Below are 24,081 nucleotides of genomic sequence, written 5' to 3'. Positions count from 1 at the left end.
AGACTAAAAAAACGCTGTAGTAAAAGTAATCTGAGTATTGATCACTAAGTTAGATAAGTTAAGTAGGCTACTGCCTCAAGTAAAATGGATGGTAGGCCTACATACCTGAAAAGTACTAGTTTGCCATTGGTTGACTTATTCTTTTTCTTTTTGCATTGTGAACAGTATGGTGGCACATAGTAGCCTTTGCTGGCTTCCTTCAGTGTTTCTTTCAGTTTCTCGTGCAGATCTGTGAAATGCGTTTCGCGCGAGGATTCCAGCATTGCAGTCTGGTGAGCACATTTCTCAAACAATCCTGCAAAATAAAGATTGGGTTCACAGAAGCATTTTAACAACTTTAGTTGAAGCACACTAATGGATTAAACACTATTGTACTTTAATAATTTGACTAAAAATTATAATTAATAATATATTTGTAATAGGCTAATAATATAATTAGAAGTAAACTAGTAGTTCTGTGAACAGTAGACCTCGCGCAGTTAAAACCACAGCCTCCTCTTATACTGTACATCAGAGTAAATCCTGTCTGTATGTCGTGTCGGCGAGATATCGGTGTGAAAACGGCTAATGGCTGTTGGGGTTGGTGTATCAAAAATACTAACATCAAAAGCTAATCTCCATCAAGACATACTGGCATCAGGACAGCCCAAGTTCAAAGCAGAGAAAGTTCGAGAGACAATACTATGTTATTTTAGATTAATTGCATGCAATCAATAGTTTGACAACGGGTTTCCCCAAATATGTCTCCTTAACAAAAAAAAATTGTACAGATAGAAATGAAAAAAGAAAAATAATACGAACTTATGCAATAATAAATAATACAAACAACAAAAATACCACCTAATTCAAAAATGAAAAATACAGACTTCAAATACTTATGAAAAAAGTAAAAATAAAACAAATTGGGAATTCAAAATTTATAGAAATTGAAGAATATAATAACAAATAATGAACAAAAATTTTATCAATAGAATAAATAACATTTATAACTGAACGATGTCCCAAACCATAAGCACATTCACACTGATACACCAACTATTTGTTTTCAGATCATGCTTACACAAGATTTAATTATCATATAACGCTTTCCGAAATTTAGCGCGAGAAAACCAGAAAACATCTAGGCGCCCAGACAAGCTGTTATAAGCAAGATCTATAAAATACAGGTCATGACACTATTGCAAGGTCTATAAAATACAGGTCATGACACTATTGCAAGGTCTATAAAATACAGGTCATGACACTATTGTTGTGAGCAGCCATTTTATGGGGTCTTTATGGCGGTACATTTGAAAATCCAATCCAATTCAATTTGCTCGTAACAAAATTATGCATTTTAAAAACAATATTCTAGTTCAGATAATATGTGAATTCAGGTTGACTTTTTTACCAAGTTACATTGAGATATTGAATTGCATGCGTCATGGCATGCAATTTATAATCAACTCGACAGATGATTTATGATGAATAATTCTATAGTCTGATTTTTACTCTAATATTGACGTATGTTCCTTTTTCCTTTAATATTATCCTTCAAATGCAAAATTTCCAAAAACCTTGTATATACGTCGACGTGCAATTTAAAAAGGAACATACCTGTAAAATTAAATCTATTGCCGCGTTTCGCCGTAAATGCGCAACATATAAACATTTAAACATTAAGAGAAATGCCAAACCGTCGACTTGAATCTTAGACCTCACTTCTCTCGGTCAATTATCGTATTATACTACATCACTTGATAAGGTTCCAAATTTTCTTAAATAACTCAAAATTATTCGTTACAAGTGGTAATTGAGTGGAATATTTCTAATCAATTTATTAATTCAAACCATCTAAATTCAAAATTTATAGTTTTAATGTTTGTTTTGGACTAAAATTTTATATAAATTGATTATATACACGTACAGATTATATACGTATACAGTGATTATACACGTGAAATTCTAACCTTATCTTGGACTTTGTCACCTATAAATTTGGAAGAAAAATAGCAAAAGGACTACCTTATTATTTTATCTACCAATGTTATTAAATAAATACGTGATAATGCTTCACCTACTGCAATGACTTATCACAATTTTAGAGCATTTTAATAGTCTGCAATAGAAAACGTTATTTAAGAAATTAAGGGTTTGTATGAAAATCTGAAGACCTTGATTGAACTCATGATCAAAAAGTGAATTTCATGACTGACCCACTTCTTTTTACGAAAGAAGTCACTTACGAGATTCAGTATCATAATTTAGTTATCTTTTCGTTTTTAAATTTCTATGTGCCGGTTAAATTGTAATCGTGATTGATTTCTCGAGAACCAATCAGAGAAGGCTTTCTCTAAAAGTAATTGATCACGATTAAAATTCAACAGGCTTTTGTGCAACCGGGTCTTGGATACACAAGACTTTTCCCATATTTATTGTCATACTTAAGAACGATTCATGGATTTCTCCTGTAATTCAACTATACAGAGATTTGTGTAATTTTTTTGCGAAACCGGTCATTGCCAAACGAGATGTTTGGCAATTGTGCGAGATGTTTGAAGGGGTGTTTAGAGATTTGCGGTTTCTATTCGGTACCAAATTCAAAACGAATTACAGTTTCACACTTGTCGGAATCAACCAAAAATGAAAACAAAACAGACTGAACAGTATACATATGAAACCTATTTGTGGCGAGGTGCTGTGCGTTTTCTATTCCGTACAGAATTCAGAACGAATGATCGTTTTACACTTGCCGGAATCAACGGAAAACAAACCGAACGGAACCGTATACATTATGTTTTGGTGATCTCAAATAGGTTTTTATAGTTATTTGTGCAACTAGTGCGCAAAGTGACAGTTTGCTGCATCGAAAGAAACGTTTACGCCCGAGCCGTAGGCGAGGGCGGAATGGTTTCTTGAGTGCAGCAAACGAACTTTGCGCACGTATTTCACATTAAAAATTTTTCCTACAGTTACCATTGAATATGAAAAGTGGGTAATTATGGGTAAAATTGCCTGAAATGCATCAAATGTTTTTCTGTGTAATTTTATTATTGATAAAAACCTTAATCCTAAAATCCTAAAGTCCTCGTTGTCGTTGGTTATAATATATAATAAATAATAATTAGCGCGTTGTGCTTCGTTGCACCTCTGCTCACTATAGCAGCCACAGCAGTCACTGTTACCAACTTCATTTTGATTTTGCTGCACTGTTGCTCCATATAACCTACTAAGTATTTTGCATTGCCATGTTGCAAATCTGGAGTGCAGAAAAATTTTTCCCGCACTAGAGCGGAAAAGTGATTCTTTGCGTTCTGTAATCAGTGCAGCAATGGCCACTTTTCAACGTAACTGTAGGAAAAGTAAATTACTCACTGAAGTCTGAAAAATATCAGATCACTTTGCCATTGTTCAACTGGGCCTTAGACAGTTAGCCTGACCTGTGATGAGATTACGCAGATCGCCGAGTGTGCCGTTGGTGTGCTCCATGAGCAGATGCACTTGGGAGGTGAGGTCAAGGTCGACGTTGTTGAGCACATGTTGGAGCAGCGCGTGGGAGTTGAGCTTGAGCAGGCACTGCAGCAGCGGCAGCCACGACCTCTTGGAGTCCAGCACCGAGGCACCTCGCTGGGCCAGGTTCACCAGATCCGTCGTCAGCCGTTCCAGCGGTTCTCCCTGATCGGACACAAACAATTTCTATTCTTAATGCGCATCTACATGTTGGCCCAGTTAGATGTCCCAGCCTGCAATGTGACTAGTGCCCAATGAGAGCCAGTGGTAGCCAGCATTGGCAAATCATCCATCCACACACTGGCGCTGGTCGACATTGGCCTTCATTGGGCCAACATGTGGATGCGGCATAATTCATCAAACTCAGGAAACAAGAGACAAAGAGACGTAGGATACAAGAGACTCTTCTTCCGAGGGCATATTTCATAAAACTTACAGGGCCTGTATTACAGGTAACTTTCCTGTATTATTAGTTGAAATTACAATTATTGTGTGTTCCATAACATTTTACAACTGTGAAACAATTTACATGTGATTCACCTGAATTATAGGAACAATTAACAAGTGTTTTACAGTAATTTGTTTCATGAAGAGTATGTCCTGTATTACAGGACCTGTAAATTGGATAAAAAGTTATTCTTGTTCAAAGCACCATACAAGTTCTACAAGTATCAATTATTCAGTTGAAATAGATTATTGCCATTTTGTTTGTTGTCTTGTGCATTCTAATATCTCTCTCGATTGTAAAACAGGTATTAGAATCTAAGTGTTCTGGTTATCATTCGGAGAGTGAATTCACTCAGAGATTCAAGTTTAAATCTCTGCTTGGTCCTAGCGACAGCATTGATTATAATAGGCAGATTCAAACTGAACTGCATTTTATTATTGAATTGGATTTAATTTTAATTTACCACATTTCCAACTACAGCATTAGTTCGGAAGTTTACAGTTCCAACTTCGGCTACCTTTGTAGAACGTCAACCTATCAATTCAACAAACTATTTTATCAAATCAATCTCTTCTATACACCGTTCACTCTGCCTAGATTCTATAACTACGTTGCCTTCCATGCCTTTGGAGGTCAGGCAAAGATCAACATAACCTATAATTACAAGGTACAGTTCCATAACCTCAAAGCTTCCAATTGTTTATTTGGTTTTTGGTTTAATTGTTCAAAATTTATATTTATTTAGTGCATGTTCATGCCCCTCCACGGAGCAGAACGTCACACATGCCGACACAACGTGTGACATTAAACGTTGAGAAGCATTACACATGGTTTATGATTATGATTTCGGTTTTCAGTTTGTTTATTCCAAGTTTATAATTATTATTTATTTAGTGTATGTTCATGCCCCTCCACGGAGCAGTACATCACACATGGATTGAAATAGATTTATTCATAGATTTGTGAATACAATATATGAAAATAGACAAAAAGACGATCTAGAGATGAAGAAAATATTATGTTCAATAATTAATATAACAGTAATAAATTGATTATTGTTCAATAATATTGAATCAATAACTCTATGCAACTTTATCTGTTTTCTTCACTTTCCAATGCTTTTAATAGAACAGCTGACATATCAGCGAACGTGTTCTCCAGCCTGGGGTGCTCACTAGAAATACCAAAGATTCACTTATAATACAGAAGACATTTTTTTCAAGTGATTTTAGAATATTTTTAAAGAAACAGATATTACAAGAATAATTGTAGCCTACTTTTTATTTCATAAGTCCTGTATTACAAAGCTTCTATGAAATAGGCCCTAGATGTTGGTAAAAAGTATTGAAATAATTATTGAAAGTTGTCCCAATTCTACACCTGTAGTTATAGCCTCAGAAAAATCTTCTAGACACTGGCAGGCTACATACTAAGCAGCATGAAGAGCACTTAGACCTCCATGGAATGAATCAATCAATGGGCATTCAGACCGGAGGTGTTGCTTATAGTCTGGGTTTTACCACTTAAATATCGGAAGGTAGAGATGTACTTTCCCTACTGTTTTCAAATATTCTATGAACTATAAGATATTTTTGCAGAAAATATAGCAAAAAAATTTGACAGAAATTATTGCTATGAGATGAAGGCTTCAAAAGGATGTAGAAAGAATAGTTATGATTAAAGTTAAGAAGAATTAATTTGTAGAATACACACCAGTGCAATTGATTTTTGCAATTTTGCCAGTAGTAAGTCGAAAGCCTCTTGGTAATCGCCTCGCTGTTCTAAAAGTATGGCTGTTATCTCATCAAGTTGGCTGGATTTTGATAACTGGAAAAATACGACAGAGGAGTGATTAAGTCATGAGTTCTAGGTCTACGAGAAACGAGCGAAATTTTATTGAAATTTTGCATAAATCTATAAACTATTCATCACAATTTTCAAATAGCTTGGCAGTAAAATGAGGCTCAGGTGAAGAAGCTATTCTATAATCAAGTAAACTATTCTATATCAAGTTAAACATAAATGAATCTCAGTATACAATTACTTTAGAAGATACAAGGTGAATATGTACCGTAGAACACACTTCATGATCTCAAATTAAAGTCTTCAAGGCATCAATAGACTTATCTTTAATAAACAATTAATAATAGTTCCAGAATTAAAACTTTTTAGAATATATCGTACTACTTCTAATTACATCTAGGATTATCCATAACAATGGAAAATCTCAATTGATACAGTAGATTTTATATCCAATCAACTTCAGTAATTATATGTAGTTCAACAATATTAAAAGCTAAGAATTCAGTTTTCTGCAGCCAAAACTCAGAATCGACATACCTCTATTGCTTCATCTAGGATGAGACTTGACTGATATTGTTTCAGAAATGTTTCTGCTTCTTCAGGGTCATTTTTGCACAGTAGGCCAAAGTGTCTGGTAATCAAGTCTGAATCTGAATAGCCTTCAAGCCTGAATACAATAAATAAAAACATATTATTTATCAGCAAATTCCATAAAACTATGCCAGTATATCGAATAAAACCTTTATTAAATATAGTAGCTGAATAAATAAAAATAATAATACATGCGTATAAATGATAGACAATCTTGTTGTTGTTAGTAATTTTATTATTTACAACAGGGAATTATTTTGGAAGTTGGTTTCATTATCATTAGAAGATAACTAAGTTTATGTTATGACTTGAAATATTTTTTGTCAAAAAATTTATTTGCTTCTCAATAATATTATTATACAAATACTAACCTTCTAATTTATATTTACATTGATAATCGTCTTCTAGACTTTTTGTCAATCTATGAAAAATACAACACTTTACATTGATAATTCAATCTTAATTTTATATATATGCACAAACATTCGAAAGACAACATTCAATTGATAGGTACTGTACTTACAATAATCCTTTTGAGAACTTGTACAGTTGCATATCATCCAATTTCGGTATTATTTGTGGAACAAGCTGCGGAAAATGTTTGTGAATTGTGCGGCCCGTTTCAACTCCATTTATTTCCAACAGTGTCTGAAAAAATAAATACGATAACGTTTGTTTGAATAGAAAATTTTATTTTATACAAATGAATAAGAGAATACGTTCAATCTTTGATTATATAGACGCATACAGGCTTGTGAGAATTCTGTAGTCTGCAATGTTGCAAAAATTTCCGCTATTAATCACTGATTGATAGTTTGCAATTTATCCAAATTGCGGGGCAACTTGCACTCTGTTTCTGGGAATTCTAATATTCTAGAAAGTATTCTTGTATACTCAGTGTAATCCATTAATGACGTTTATGAATTCAAACTCAAGCTCACTGATCAACCAATAGAAATTGATTGAGAGTTCGATAGTTGAATGTACACGTTGCAATAAGAAGAGTTGATAGAGATCACTAGAGGGTGATCATTATTTTACCTTGGCTTTAGGCATTATGACTGAACAACCAGTAATACAGTTATAATGTAATAGTAACGAATAGTTTAATAAGAACAAGAAGTTTGATCTATTTCTGTCCATTTATGTTAATAGATTTGATGTACTTATTCTTTCACTCAACAATAGTAGGGACGGTATTTCCACGTCAAATGTAGAAAAGCATCATGATAATAGCCTACTCCATTCACTAATAAATATCTATCTAAAGCCATGTCCACATTGAACAAATATTCGACATACATGTTTGTTGAGGAGCTCAGGGACAAACATTTTAAAAAAGTTTGTCAAACAAAAATTACGGTTTTTCCAAACATTTTCAGTTTTGACAGCTGTAAAACATAAAACGTGTTCTTCCCACTTACACAAATTTTGTTTGGTGACGCGTCCACACTGGCCTCGGGCAAACATTGTTTGTCAAACATAATAAAATTTTCCCAAACTTTTTCCACAAACATGTTTGTCGAACATTTGTTCAGTGTGGACACGGCTTAAGGAGAGTGCTCTGGTAAGTGTATAGAGCGCTTCTCATTAAAACTATCATAAAAATCGAAAGAAGAGCACTCACATCTATATTTTGGAGAACAGCATCTTGTAATTGGGTTTTATGGGGCGATGTCTCCAGATAGTTGAGTGCCCTGTGTCTCCGTCCGCTGTCAATGAGGTAACAATGTAAAACCTTATCGTGTTCGCCTTTCTTTTCATGCAGTGCTGCACACACTTGGTAGCTGAAATTCACAAATTATCATCATGACAAAAATAGAGTTTTCAAAATTGATGACGAAGGGTTGACAAAAAATTCAACAAGGAGGTAACTTAGGTAAGAAGCAATATTTTATGAACTGAGAAGGAAATATTGACACATGAATCCACAAATTGAAAGTTTTCAGTTTTCATAGTTTGAAATAACTTGGATTAAACTCTCACTTTGGTTGAAATTGAGGTTGACTCTATGCTAGACCCGATAGACTAATAGACTCGATATATTAGATTAATATATCTGATAGACTCTACGGTAGGTTGCATCTACCGGGATTTATTTTATTGCTTCTATTTTATTACCTATCATCAATTACGCATTTTAAATCAGCATTAAGTGACGATCAGTTACGTATTTTCAACTAACTTCTCCCTAACCCATTCTCATTAATCACTAACTAGTGTGCAACTGTGTAGCTGATTGTGTATCAGCCTGCAACGGAAACTTGATGACGTGAAACTGACGAGCTGAATGGTTCAACTTCCCAATTGCTTCAGTATCTCAATAAATGTAAAAAATATGTCAAACTGAGGACTTGACGAACGGAGACCCTCCCTATGATAGTAGCCAAAGCAACTGTTGTTTTAGATGTAAATGTTAATATTTACAACTGAGCATTGGAGGCCAACTGGAGAAAATGGTCGTGTTGTTAGTGTGATAGTAGCCAAAATGACTGTTGTTACAAATAATGTAAGTGAGGTCCACGTTATAATGAAAGACAGCGTTGCCGATTCTCTGTTTTGCCACTAGCTTCTATAGAGGATAACTCATACCGGTATATCTGATGTATTATTGACTGATCAATCTTTTAAAAAATTGATCAATTTTAAAATGATTTATTGTATTTTATTCGTTAAGGAAATATATATTTATCAATAACTTATAAGTTATATCGTGAGAGCCTGCAACAGTCATCAACTTATATAGGCAGGGAACCCAAGTAGACGTCTCAGCTCTCGGTTCCCACGAGTGGTGATTCATTTTCTTCAGTCCTGCTCAGACCATCGTAGCGAAAGGTACTCCGTAATTTATCATTAAGTTTAAATTCAAATGTATATTGAAATATTTAAAGTTTATAATATTGTGTTTGCCAATAAAGATTTATTTTTAAAAAGTGAATCTGCAAGGTTTAAAACTTATCTTATATCAATACATATTTCATAATTAAAATTAAATACTTTGCTATTTAATTATATTTCTACATTGTTAAAAAACGATCTGGCAATATTGCGGAGCTAGAATTGGACAACACTATCTGCTTTGTTGAATGATAGACAAGAATAGCAACACCAATGCTAATCAAATACTGACATTATAACGTGGACCTCACTAAAAGATGCTATAGTAAGGTCCACGTTATAATGGCAGTGGATAAAGATAGAAGAACAGCGTTGCCGATTCTTTGCCTCAATTAATTATATTTCTACACTGTCAAAAACAGATTTGGCATCGTTGCGGAGCTAGAAAAGGATAGTACTACCTGCTTTGTCGAATGATAGACAGGGATAGCAACATCAAAGTTTATCAAATACTGTCATTATAACGTGGACCTCACCATAGATGCTAGCAACTGTTGCTGTTAGAAGTGAATAGTGTTACTTACAACTGAGCATTGGAGGCCAACTGCAGCAAATGGTCGTGCTGGTAGTGAGCCAATCCGCCGGCCTGCATGAGTTGCAGAAAGGCATCCTGTCGCTGGTCGTGGTGACTCGCTTCGGCCGCCGACTCGGGCCCAGTCAGGAAGTGCACCACTCGCTCGAACATGGATGCGTCCACGCGCAGGCGACAGTGCGGCCCCGACCGCGACAACTGCCCCGCCACGAACGTGAACAGCCAGCCCACCTGTGTGCTCTGCAACCAATCACACTCACATCATCATTTATTATAACAGCAGAAAAACAGGTTCTATAGTAACTTCTAAATAAGGGGACAGGGGCTAAGCCTGTTTTTCATTCCCATCATTTTTGAACGAGTAAAGTGAGGTCTAAGATTCAAGTCGACTGTTTTGCATTTCTCTTCATGTTTATATGCATTTATGTATGTTTATCTGTTCCGCATTTATGACTAAACACGGCAATACATTTTCATGAAATTTTATAGATATATCCCTTTTTAAAATGCACGTCGAAGTATAAATACGTTTTTTGGAATTTTGCATTAATTTGAAGGATAATATAAAAGGAAAAGTTATTTCCTCATAGTCTAATATTACTGTAAAGATCATACTATAGAATTATTCATGATTAATAAGCTGTCGAGTGGATTATTAATTTAATCCAATTAATAAAGTTAAAGTAACATTAACATGTTATTAAAGTAAATTGAAGTAACATAGTATTTTCTATGGACCTTTCTCTGCTTTCAACTCGTGCTGACCATTATTATTATTTATTTATTTCATTGACAATCACAAATCATAATTATAATATATAATATGATTGGGAGTAGACAACACGCATATATGTCTTGTAGAAAATTAGCGTTTGATGATAGTTGTTTTCATCGGATGATTAGTATTGTAGATACGTCATTGTCGACCCAACCAGTCATTGGCCGTTCTCATACTGATATCTCACCAACACGACACGACACGACAGAATTTACTCTGATTGACTGTATTAGAGGAGGCTGTGGTTTATAACTGCGCGAGGTCTTCTATTCACAGAACTACTAATATGATAATGTGCCTATGTCATTGATGAATAAATAGATAAGAAGCCACAGTAGACAAGTAGAAAAAATGACAAGTACAAATAAAAAACTGAAAACGCGTAAGCAGTTGAATAAATTGATCTCAATACACACCACTGGATTAATACAGCTGTAAATCCATAATAAAGCAGTAAGTTTAAAACTTGAAAAAACAACCACTCTGGCCCGGTTGCACAAGAGTCGGTTAAATTCTAATCCTGATTAATTCCACAATAACCATTCATAAAAGGATTTTTCGAAAAGAGGGCTTCTCTAATTAATCACGATTAAAATTTAACCGGCTTTTGTGCAACCGGCACTCTGACTTACAAAAAAAGAGTTTGATTGACTGAGTTTGGGAACCCCAAAAATTGATAATATGACGAGATGGAACACGTGTGTGTGCTCTCCACAAATAAAATCCCAACTATTATAAGTAATGATACTAAACAATGAGAGATTTCATATTGAATTGATTTAAAATGTGATAATCGAAACTACCTCAGAGGGCTGTGTACACAATCTCGGTTTAAACGGAGATGATTTGTTTAAACACATTATAATAATTGCAACCATACCTTACTGTAATCGTAAATTAGCGTTCAACGCAGATGGCACATATGGCACTAAGTTGATAAACCGCGTAGCAGAATAAGTAATTGCTTTCCAAGTACTGCGAATAACTCACCAGGAATCCTTCGCCCTCAACCATGACTAGAATGAGAATGTTGACAATGCGCTGCCGCAGTTGTGAAGAGAGCTGAGGGTCCTCGAAAGCAATGGCCAATGCGTTCAGGAACTCACGGGTATCAAAACGTAGCAAAGTTCTGAAATTCAAACCACTTTTCATCTCAGTATTTCTTTTATCATCTCCTACATTCTTGCAATAATATGGCTTTTCAATAGAATGGTCTCATCTGAATTGAATTTCTATAAAGAGACGATTATAAAGACAATAAAGACAGCTCTTTGTGTAGAAGTGAAAGTGATAATTTGGTAGATCTCCGTATTGAATAGTTTTGCGAAACAAAACACAAAACAAGTACCTAAAAGTGACAATTTCAGGTATTTCTTACACCTTTTCTTAAATAATCAATGAAGTTCTACACATTTCTTTTGGAAAAAATTGGGGACTCAGGGGGCCTCAAAGCATATAAAAATAATGAAATTTGGATAGGTTTAAAAAAGTATTCCCTTACCTATGGTAGTAAAGTAAAAAGATCTATGTAGTTACATATTTTTACATAGAAAAGAATATACGAAAAAATGAGAGAACTACATTTATAAATTTGGAACAATTTGAACTGAAAACAATTAAATTCAAATTTGAATCGAGCGTTGTCACATCAAGATAGAGATTATATATTTCATTGCAACTTAAAACACATAAGAAGTGTAGATACATCAAATGGCTGGTATATACCCAAAAGTTCTACTTGTTGAGATACGAAATATAATTCCCGTAGACAGTGATAAACGAATCTACGAGTACAAAATTCAATAATTTATTTGTCGAGTCAGCACAATAGAAAACAAGAAAAAATTAAGTCTAAGACTTCTCTACTTTCTGTACTCTCTCAAAGCCCCTTAAAATGGGGTGATGTAGCCATACTCAATATTATTAAATGATTCCAGTATAATAACCAAGGTAAGTTATATTATTTACACTTCAATTTACATGTCAAAAGTTGATATAAAAAGTTCGAGTAAAGGCCGGGACACATATAACCGCACCGAGCCCGTGCCGAGGTCGCTACGTCTGCGACACGGTGATGATGGTAGGAGAACACACATATCCGTGCGACAGCCGAGCGGCAGCAGTGTCTCAGTTCTGTAGTGCTACTGTGGTCTGATTTCTGAATGTGTTAAACTACTGTTAATGATATAACATTATTAAAGCTTGTTACATCCGATTTAAATTTATATTTTTCAATTATAAAACTAATTACCTGTAGAAACAAAAGATGAGAATCATAGTGCTGGCATATATTTCGGTGCATAACAATACCACAATCAGTCATGTATCAGAAATAATATATCAGCAATAAAATTGTTATCTTCTGCCTTATGTATCTAAATGTTATTACTTTTAAATTTAAGACACAGTCACGGGTTCCCTCTCTAATACTTTTTGTTTATTTTATTATTTATTATATTATGTCTATTATACCTTTGGCTTAACTTATTATTTGGTTATACTTTTACTTTTGGTCTAACTTATTTTTCTGTTCAACCATCACTTTGATCGTAAAAGAACTGGAAAATTCCGTATCTCTCCAACAAGTTTTTCACTCTCTATGTTAAACGAGCCCGCACCGACACCGTCAAAAAGTAAACTGAACTAGTCGGTGACGGCGCGGGCACGGCTCGGGCATCAAACACGGTGACGGTGCTGACGCGGTGCGGTAGTATGTGTCCCTAAACGTTTGAAAGCATTTGTTTTCTCACTCGCCGTAGTCCGACACTCGGCCGTACCGCGGCGCAGGCTCGGTGCGGTTATGTGTGTCCCGGCCAGAACTTGGCAGAAGAAAATATTCTAAAAATATCGACATGAAACATTCCTTCCAAAAACTTTACTGTTTAGGTTTTGATCTATAGCTATTTTACTGTAGTTGATATAGTTTTTTAAAGATTGAGCGACAGTGATAGAAATGAAATAAAAAGACATTCCTTCCAAAAACTTAACTGTTTAGGTTTTGACCTATAGCTGTTTTACTATAGTTGATATAGTTTTTTAAGATTGAGCGACAGTGATAGGAATGAAATAAAACATTTGATATACCTTATGTAGGGATAGCAGGTTTCATTTTCGCCAGCGACAGGACTGTGCTGATTGCAAAGACACTTGAATACTTGCGACCTGACATTGTCCACGCAGCCCGAAGGAATGTCGCCGCTCGGGTACGCTTTGCCCGACAAGCAACAGCTCAGATAGACTAGCAGCCGATTTCCCAGTAGAGTGCATTCTTCACTACTTCCTTGTCCTGCAAAATAATATAATTATCTGATATTATAGTCGTATTGTGAGTGATGTGGTATTTTACAAAAGTTGAAGATGAACATATGGTTTTCAAGTAATTAACAGAGAATGAGAAAAAACTTATACGAGTGAGATGGATTGAAATATAAGTGAAATATGACATTTGTTTGGAATAAATAAATGTTAATTCACCGATAAATACATAACATGAATTAAACTACTTTCACTTTCTAGTATTCACTTTCTTGGTAAGAGACACTCATATTCACATAAAAATAAAAAATTATCAAAGTCATTTTCAACATGTTTCTACTTATGATGACATTTTCAACGTTGAAACGTTTTCATAACGTTATTTACGTTTATTTAACGTCATTTATTTTGCTCACTCACTTGAAAGTGACATTAAAAGTCGAAACATGTGAAAATGAAATTAAGTTGAAAAAGGGTATTTTTGCTGAGGTTTTGCTTGGCTTGTACATGGGTAATGAGCCGGATGATAACAAGAGATGAATGTATCTTCAGTTTTAGGTGGGTCCCGAACCTACGGGAAGCGATTTTACAACTCATGAATCAAATTCAAAGGAGTTGACCCACGCGGTCACCCTTCCAACGGGAGTAGCAGGCGCATGATTCTTGACTTATCTAAGCGATAGCTTATCAGCGCAACCACAAAACGCGTCCGATTGATTTTTTTATTTTGATTCTTGATTTATATGTTCCTTAATATATTTATTATGTTAATATAATCATTCATTCATCAATAACACAAACACAAAAACATGAATGATTGGAAAATAAAAAACAGGCTTGGCCCTTACAATTTTAATACACAAACACAAAAACATAAATGATTGGAAAATGAAAAACAGGCTTGGCCCTTTCAATTTCAATTTAATTTAAGATATTTATATGTCTTTAGAGTTTTAAGAATATTTTTCATTAGAGGAGGAAATGTTCAAAGTAATGCTAGAGTTTACTCTAGTCGTTTGAGATTTCAAAATAAGGTCATTCTGTTGAAGGCTAATGTTGAAGCTTTTCGTAGGTTTTTTACTTTTTGTGCTTTAAAGTTTTATAATTATCTACCTTTCCATGTGTCCTCTAGTTTAAATTTAAGAATTTTTCTCAAGGAATTGAAATCTTGGTTGTTTTCACTAGAAGATGTTGAGTTTCTGTTTAGATAGTATAGTTACTTTTATATTGTATTTTTGATATTATCATATTGCAGTGAATGATACATTTATGAAGGGACAGTTTATATCTTAGTACTCTTCAACATATTTTTTTCTCTGTATTATAAACATTTATCAAGTTTTTATATAATTTTAGCTAGGCTCTAAGCTACTCTTTCTTATTTTCAGTGTGATGGTGCCTCAACACGTTTTTTCAAATGAGGTTACCTAACCACTTTATATTATTGTTTTGTAATGTTTTGTGTATTATTTATTATTGTAAATTGTAAAGTGTGTCAATAAATGAAATGAAATGAAATGAAAATGAATTTATTAAATTTAACTGCACTTTTATTACCGTTATTGATGTATTGGTCAAGTATAGGCAGCAGCTCATGGATAGGCGTGATGTAGTCGCCCATGGCTCGGTTCCAGACTGAGATCAGAGCATCATGCAGCGAGTGCTGGCGACTTAGCCTCATCACTTGTTCGATATCCAGGCAAGTCACGTCTACTTTCAAAATGCATTGTTCTAGGGCCTGCAAAGTGGTGATAAATTACATCACAAACACTACCAAGAATTAATGAACAAACTGATGAATTACATCAGAAACACTAGCAAGGATTAATGAACAGTAAATGGACAAAATGATAAATTACATCAAAAACACCAGCAAGGATTAATGAACAATAAATGGACAAATTCTATAGTTTGTTGTTGGCTAGTTGTATGGCTTATCAGAGTTTCATAGTTTTATTTCAAGATAGTATCAGGTAAGAGAGTTGATGGACATCATATCGATTCAATTTGTTTGTCACTGTATTCCACAATATGTAATAAATATTAATGGATTTAAAAACATTCCATGGAAATCCAGTTTCTTTATAACTTTAGCCCACAACTACTAATCAAGTCTTGCAAAACAATATAGCGCTCTGTCTTAGCTGATAATTTGTCAATTAAAAATGGAAATGGTTGTTAACAGTATTTGCACTACAGGATTAAACTTACATTAATTAAAGAAGCCATATCACAAAAAAATAGAATAGCATTTCAAATTTAATTTTTAGTACAAAATTTCCAGTTAAATAATGTCATACAATAATAATAATTTGTAAAGCCTTATTCATTTAATTCATTTATTTACTTTTCCAAACAGGTAATATACCTTTGGGCTTCTTTTGTTTCTGAAGGATAATATAATTATTGTTTAAATTGTTCATGTTTTGTGAACTTATGGGACAAGAAAGAAATTTTAAAATCAAATCAATCAATCATTCATATCAAAGTTCGATATTACATGTCATTTCATTCCTCTATTTGAGGACTGACTATATATTATGTGTTATTAATAACCTTCTGCTCAACTGATAATATACTCACACTCAGCTTCTCTAGCTGATCGAGGTGTATAACAAGTTGTTGCATTATTTCTGGAGGAAGCCAGGTTAGTTTTCCATCTAAAATGAACGATTCTATGCTCTCCAGATAGATAGCCTGTCCTCCCGAATCACTCACAAGGCCTTCCCACAGCTTGTTGAACATTATTTCTCTAAAACAACAATAAATTCAACTGTTGATAAGTCAGAAAATAGTTTATATGGTTATAGTTTAGCAGTTATAGTATTATGAACACTATAGTTGATATGTCAAGAGATCTACTGTGAATGATATGGCCCGGTTGCTCAGAAGTTGTTAAATTTTAACGGTAATTAAAAGACGGTTGAAATTGAGCCACGAGAACCAATGAGAGATACGGAATATGTCTTCAATTAGAAATGTCTGATTTCATTACTAATCTACTCCCTTTGGGCGTATTAATGAACGGTTTCGGATCAAAACTTAGGGCATTCAATTCAATTTATTTTCACAAAAAAATCATATACATATTCAATAATAGTTAAACAAAAACAAATCAAGGAAATATATTTCCCCACTTAGACTATCAATCCGTGTGTGGGGAAAGAATTCTTATCTTGAAAAGCCTTGAGAAATAAAATATAATAAAATTCATTTCTTAAACAACTTATAAATTCTACTTTTTTTAACCTAAAAAATAAAATTTAATTAAACAACAATAACTTCAAATGTAAAAAATAAAACAAGTTAAATCTATTACTAATATAGGTTGGTGCCAGAAGGTCTAAAGAGAGTAAAGTGCGCTGCATCAAAACCACAAAACTAAAATGCAAGCAAGAAGAGAAAAAAAACTAAAAAATGAACGAAACAAGAAAAAACTAATAGCTTATAAACAAAAATGAAAAATAGGAATAACTGTAGAAGACGAAACCTAGGTGTAAGGTGAATTCACAAGGGCTTACGAAGCATCCCTGGCAATACTGAACAGCCATTGGACTATTTTTCTTTCATTGAGTATTTTGCATGACAGTTGGATTCTATGTAGTAGTTGTTGCTCTAGTCTTATGCAAAATAGTCGCACTCGTTTCATTCTAAAAATGCGAACAGAACGAATGGATCGCGGTTCAGCTTTCGGTTCCGACCGATGCCACTAATTCGCTAAGTTGAAAAAATGTGGATGTCATCGTATTGAAACTCAATGGAGACTTAACGATTATGTTACTCTCATGCTCTACAATTTGTTTGTGGTAGGCTAGGGTCTAACCGTTGGACCAAACGAGCACAGAGCTAGAGCAAGAATTCTGTAGCATAAAAGACATGGAAACAACCCGACATATGGGAAGCATGATGAATTATGTCTCCAAAAATGTGAGAAAACCAATGTTAATTCTCATGGCTTCACAGCTTTTAAACAGGCTTTATCCAGATTTTTATTAGTATTTGTTCAAAAACAAACATTTGCTCGTTTGGTCAACCCCAGCCTTACAAGAAGGTCGATCGCGGGCGTGAATCAAACTGAAAGCTGGGCATGAATGAATGAATGAATGAATAAATGAATGAATGAACGAGTGAATGAATGATTGAATCAAAGAATGAATAAATGAATGAACGGGTAAATGAGTGAATAAATGAATGAACGAGTGAATGAATGAATGAATGAATGAATGAATGAATGAATGAATGAATGAATGAATGAACGGGTGAATGAATGAATAAATGAATGAACGAGTGAATGAATGAAGTTTTATTCTCAATAAGCACTATACAAGAAAATGTAAAATACATGCATATCAAAACAAATAAACAAGTTTATAATATACAGAACTGAATAGTAACAAATCACAAACCAAATTTAATGTTGCTTTTCAAGAAAAATACAATCCAGCACGTAAGATGCAACTTACGGACCGCTGGAGGGAGTCTAACACAGTATTTTACTAATAGAATGGACTGAAAAAAGAGAAAAGAATAAATAAAAGAAAAAAGGGATATAAAAAATAAAAACATTTTTGAGCTGTAATCAAAATAGGAAATTAGTATTTAATTATTAAAGAGATTATGCAAATTAGAGAAAGCAAAAATCATTTAAAAAAACAAAATAGAGATTCATATAGTATGAAAAGATTAATTTATTGATTAATGTTGAAACTGTAAAGAAAAGCAGGAAAAATAACATCGACCTAAGTTTCCACTACCTAATGTGTTCTACCTGTGTATGTACTACATGTGTTCAATTATATTATCAAACTTAATAAAAAAGCCATTGATAAAGTATTATTTTGACTTACTTTTGATCGAGTTGAATGCAGTAATCAATGATAGTTGGAATAGCTTCATGATAACTAACAGTATCTCCTACGTCCAATACTTTTTCTGTATATGTTATAAGCGTATCGATTATCTGAAATAAACATTTATGAAATCAATTACCTTATTCAATATTCAGCATACAATAGTTTTCAAAACATAGGCTATTATTGGCATATTAACATAACACGAGAGGATCATTTAATAATAAAAATTGAAGATAACAAAAAATTACTAATGTTGTAGGATATTTAGTTTGAAGCTGAGCCGATTAACTAATGAGATATGACATAGCTATTCTACAGTTCTTAGTTCTATAGTTCTTCTAAAGATGGCAATGGATAAGAACATTAATTCTTTATCACAAATTAAAATGTATTGCCAGATCTTTCAAGACCCATTGCATACTACATTTTAGAACTTATTATTAATGTTAATCATACTATTGTTTAACTCAATCATTTGTCTTAATAGCATTGAATTATGCTTGAATAAAAGAATATGCTTGTAGTTGCTTACCTTATCTTTGACTATTCGTTGACGCATCTGCCGGGGTCCTTTCAGGCCTAGAACAGCTTTACCGCGTTCTTTCAGAAAATCCATTGCTAGTTTCAGCGCTTCAACGAACATATTCTGAAAATAACATTTACGAGATAATTATTTAATGAATATTCCAAAATTTTATATTCTTATCACGAGTGATAGGCCTACGTTTAGTGTGCTTATTGTAATAATAGCCTCTGTTAATTTTTCACTTCCTTGGTAAGGGCTCTTCGTATTTCAAAGAAAATCGACAATCAAACTACCCTTTTTACTCACTCACTTGAAAATTACATTATACGTTGAAACATGTAGTGAGAAGTAGAATAATAGTCCAGGCAACGAATGCTCAAATAGAGATATAGAGGGAAATGTTAGGAACACAATTTTCAACTCCACAGATCTTTTAAGAATAGTAAGAGGATTATTATATCAAAAGTCCTCACCCCTACCCCCTGTGCTAAAGGGGTGGGGGTGGTTTGAAAGTACCATTTTTTCATTTTTCGCATATATCTCGGAAACTGTGTATCTTATGAACATTTGTATCCTGTGCAAAATTGAAGCATACAAAATTAACAACAAGTTTTGTCCTTTAAATTTTTCCCAAATCTCTCATAGTTTCTGAGATATCCGCTCTTGGAGGTGAGACATTCTTTGATTTGAAAAAACACTTCTGCCTCCAATTTTTTTATCTTTTCGGCCTTATAATTTTTGAACGATTGATGAAAAAAATCCCTGCTGATTATGAGCTGATAGAGCATCAAATTATCTTCAATTCGATGTATATTTTCACTAATTCACGCATTTCCCAACGACTGTTGCAGCAGTTTTAGTGTTGAGAGTGAAATTTTCTGTTCAGCAACAATGGATCAGTTGACAATGAAATTTGGAGGGAATGTTTGGAACACAATTTTCGACTTTGCCGCTTTGTTGAGACTAGTTTGGAGGTGAGCATATCAAAAATCCCAACCCCTCCATCATGTGCTGAAGGGATGAGGGTGGTTTGAAAGTTGCATTTTCCACTTATTACTAACATGCTTATATCTTGGCAACAATGTGTTCTATTGACATAATCAACTACATAAAAATGAAGCTTAATGAATTTCCTATAAGTTTTGACTGGCAGAAGTTTTCGATAAATCCTATACTTTTCGAGATATTTATGTTCTAAAGTGATGCATTTTCGAAAAACTAGTTTTTGTTCCATTTTTCGCTCTTTCAAGTCTTATAACTTGAAATGGAAAGTAACATTGACAATAATATTATAATTCAGTCTTGTCAAGAGGTAACCACTCTAAAATTATTTATTCATATAATTCAAGATCAATTAATATTGTTAGATGTATTTTACCATGACATGAACACATACACAGTTTGAAGAAACCATAAAATATTGTTATGTTTTACCATGGCATGAACACATGCAAACAGTTTAAGGAAACCAAAAAATATTGATATGATAAATATAATGTTCTATTCAGAACAACAATATTAGTTTGCTATCATAATAAAAATGTTTAAAACAAAACTTATGATATGAATGTTGACACGCTGATAATATAATGGTTTGATTTCTACCTGATCTATTAGGTGGTTTATTCTTTCAGTCCAGGAACGTATACTGATAACGTGGAGGGAATTCGTACCTAGTAGTAATAGCTGATTACCGAAGCTCTGCACTGTGCTGTAGCATGCTCTTTCACCTACAAGTGCCTGTAAGCATTCAAATTAATTTAATTAATTTAAAAGTACAGAAACATTTTTGCCATAAAGAAGTAAAGTAAAAAGGTACAATAGTATTGTAATGAATTACGTGTTAAGGTGTTATGTTGACGTATAATTTGTTAGGGCGGGCGGCCCTAAACCTCTCAGTACCATTTAAAATATTCATTTTGGGTAGTACACCTCACTCGGGCTTATGCCTAGGGGTGCGCATTTTATTTTGCACTTTTCTATTATTTTTTTTATTTTATGGTTATTTTATCTTATTTATCGAATTAAGTTATTTTTGTAATTATAAATAAGGTAAATTATGTAAACAAACAAAAAATGATATCCCTTGCGACCTCTGAAAACCGTAGTTTATCTCCTTAGATGTAAGAAGTGTACATCTATCTCGGTTTTTATTTATTGGATGAAGCAGACAAATAAATATTAATTGAACAAAATCAACTGCAATAGGCTTCGTCAACAATATATAGGATGTCCCACGAAAGGTGTAACAGTCGAAGACCATAGATTCTACATGAAATTTGCATCATGTCTAGTAGAATTTTCGGGTAAAAGAAAGGAGACAGGGCCGCCGAAAGCAATAGATGAACAGGTAGAAGTTCTAGTGACCCTTCAGTGGTCGCCTATTGTTTCGACATTTTCGTGGTCTATTGTTAAGGATTTCACTCAGAGGAATAAACACCCACATTACTATCGATTATAAGTACAAATTTAGTCAAACTAAGAACGTATTATTTTTTATTTTTTTATAAAGATTACGTCCTTTTATACTTATCCTTACGTCCTATTATATTCAGTGTACATGATGAGACTGAATGATTACATAGACATTACAGTACACAAACACACACACACATATCAAAGTACAAATTGTTTACTAAATGGTCAAATGACAAATTTGGTCAAACTAAGATCATATATTTAGTGTACATAATGAGACTAGCACCATGAACTCCTAGCAACATTCGGAATAATTGAATAACAAGTACTTGAACACTGATCTAGATTCAATAATAAAGTGAGAATACAAGTAACAGGTAAGGTGGAAAGTAATAGATGAGTCCCTACCAGCTAAAACTGCCTTCAAGAAAGCAGACGGGGCCACTCCGGCCACTAATGAAGGTAATGAAGCGGATTCAGAGGACAATAGAGTGTGATAGTCGAGAGTTGGAGGATGAACCTTTTTGGAACAATAGCCCAGTGTACAGGTAGCACAGCCCCGTCTCCTTTCTTTAACCCGAATTTTCTGATATCGACCTTAGTTTTCGATATCGATTTTTCAATATTAACGAAAAAAAACATCAATAACTGGAAAACTAGACAACATTTAATTCCAAGGATATGATTAGAAAGAGGAAAAATGCCCAGTTAGACTCATATATTTTGTTTCTTTGAGGTTTTTTATTTATTTTTTTTTGAGCATTAAAATTTGGCTTTGGACTCGACGAATGTAATTTTTCAATCCAGAGCGCTCATAAAAAGTTCAAAAACATCAAACAAAGGAACGAATATTGTAATAATATTTTTGAAAATTGTTCCTCTTTCTAACCATATCCTTAGAATTAGATTTTGACTAATGGTTTTCTAGGTATTAATGTTTTTCAAAAATATCGAAAAATCTATATATATGAAAACTAAGGTCATATAAGAAAATTTTACTGGACATTTTCTGTTGCAAATTTCATGTAAAATCCATGGTGTTTGGCTGTTACACCTTTCGTGGGACACTCTGTGTATTCATTTTTGAAATATAATACACTGTTTTAATGTGTTATACGATGACAAGCATTAATTGACTGCATGTCATTTATAAAACATTATAAATTAAAACCGCCCAATCTGCGCAGATGTCAGGCCCTACTGCGACTGCACAACAGGATATGCTCCAGCCAGCAGCTCCCAATTCATGAGGATATCCCAGACCTGAACATGAGGAACCTCAAATCCAGAAAGCCAACAATAAAGCTGGCAGAGCGCCTCAAGAGTGAGAACTTTTGTTTGATGGAGAGATGGAGAGAGGAGGCACCCCCTATAATTCCAGATGCTCTCAGACAGTGCACCAGGCCACCAGGATTTGACCTTCCTAGACACGCATGGGTCGCATTAAACCGAATCGAACATTGCACGGTAGATGCAAAGCATCTCTTTTCAAATGGGGCTTTATAGACTCTCCAGGATGCGATTGTGGAGCTCCATTGCAGACAATGAAACACATTGTCTATGAATGTGACAGACGTGCCTACCCGGGTGACAGTAATGACTTTACTGTGGCAAGCCCTCAGGCGATCCAGTACATTTTAAATTTGGACGTGCACTTGTAATCAGTGCGAAATTTCAAAGACTTACGAATAAGGAAATGCCATACGCTATATATATATATATATATATATATATATATATATATATATATATAAAATTATAACAGTGTGTTAATACATCACAGTTCGGAATAAATCAAGAAACCATCATCACAAAAATAAACAAAAATTATATATAACTACGATAAAATTGTCTTTTTTCGTTAGGGCTACTCATGATGCCATTGACTTGATAATGGCATTATGGGCGAAACATGTCGTAAGTAAACAAATTTAAAAAAGGGTACTTGGATTTTTATTTTTTATTTCTAACTACGATAAAATATACAATACAATAGAATGTTGCCGTACCATAGCTTTGCTAACGTTTCCGCCGGTGGCAAGGCCTTTGAAATGGCTGGAGTTGTAGACGAGCCCGATGCCGGCGAGGTCAGTGACCTCGAGCTCCTCGCGGGTCCTCACATCAATCAGATGCATGGCCTCGCTGCAGTCGAGCAGTGCAATGGTGCGCGCGTTCAGCCACCGACAACTTAGCAGAGAGTAGCTGAGGTTCAGCTGTTGCAGCGTCATGCACACTATGCGCCCACTACTTTCTATGCTTACCTGCAACAGAAACCGTCGAAAATGTTTTACAAACACAAAAATACACTCGAAAATGTTGTACAAACACAAAAATACACTCGTAAATGTTGTACAATGTACAAACCACATGTTTGTATAAATACATGAGGATATGGTGGAAAACTATAAAAATTTATTTATTTATTTTATTTATTTACAATGCAAATGACACTAATGTAATAACATTGAAAGATAAAATAATAAGGTAGTC

The 24,081-nt window shown here is 34.0% G+C and overlaps 1 protein-coding gene across 2 annotated transcripts in view; it reads right to left on the bottom strand.

The window, feature by feature from the left end:
- The window catches only part of LOC111052946 (vacuolar protein sorting-associated protein 8 homolog), a 46,879-nt gene that overhangs the window by 2,404 nt on the left and 20,394 nt on the right, over window positions 1-24,081 (bottom strand). For both annotated transcript variants that reach the window (XM_039436212.1, XM_039436214.1), the window contains 15 exons: window positions 23,601-23,852; window positions 20,779-20,913; window positions 19,180-19,293; window positions 18,642-18,754; window positions 16,378-16,546; window positions 15,352-15,532; window positions 13,624-13,825; window positions 11,530-11,668; window positions 9,754-10,001; window positions 7,959-8,118; window positions 6,855-6,979; window positions 6,278-6,407; window positions 5,651-5,764; window positions 3,420-3,654; window positions 106-295 (listed from right to left, as the gene is read on the bottom strand). In XM_039436212.1, the coding sequence (XP_039292146.1) occupies window positions 106-295; window positions 3,420-3,654; window positions 5,651-5,764; window positions 6,278-6,407; window positions 6,855-6,979; window positions 7,959-8,118; window positions 9,754-10,001; window positions 11,530-11,668; window positions 13,624-13,825; window positions 15,352-15,532; window positions 16,378-16,546; window positions 18,642-18,754; window positions 19,180-19,293; window positions 20,779-20,913; window positions 23,601-23,852 (2,507 nt within the window). The remainder of the gene's footprint in view (window positions 1-105; window positions 296-3,419; window positions 3,655-5,650; window positions 5,765-6,277; window positions 6,408-6,854; window positions 6,980-7,958; window positions 8,119-9,753; window positions 10,002-11,529; window positions 11,669-13,623; window positions 13,826-15,351; window positions 15,533-16,377; window positions 16,547-18,641; window positions 18,755-19,179; window positions 19,294-20,778; window positions 20,914-23,600; window positions 23,853-24,081) is intronic.

This window comes from Nilaparvata lugens, chromosome 10, assembly GCF_014356525.2.
Source record: "Nilaparvata lugens isolate BPH chromosome 10, ASM1435652v1, whole genome shotgun sequence".
NCBI lineage: Eukaryota > Metazoa > Arthropoda > Insecta > Hemiptera > Delphacidae > Nilaparvata > Nilaparvata lugens.
The sequence above is the reverse complement of the archived record's forward strand: the minus strand, read 5'-3'. Positions and strand labels throughout refer to the sequence as shown.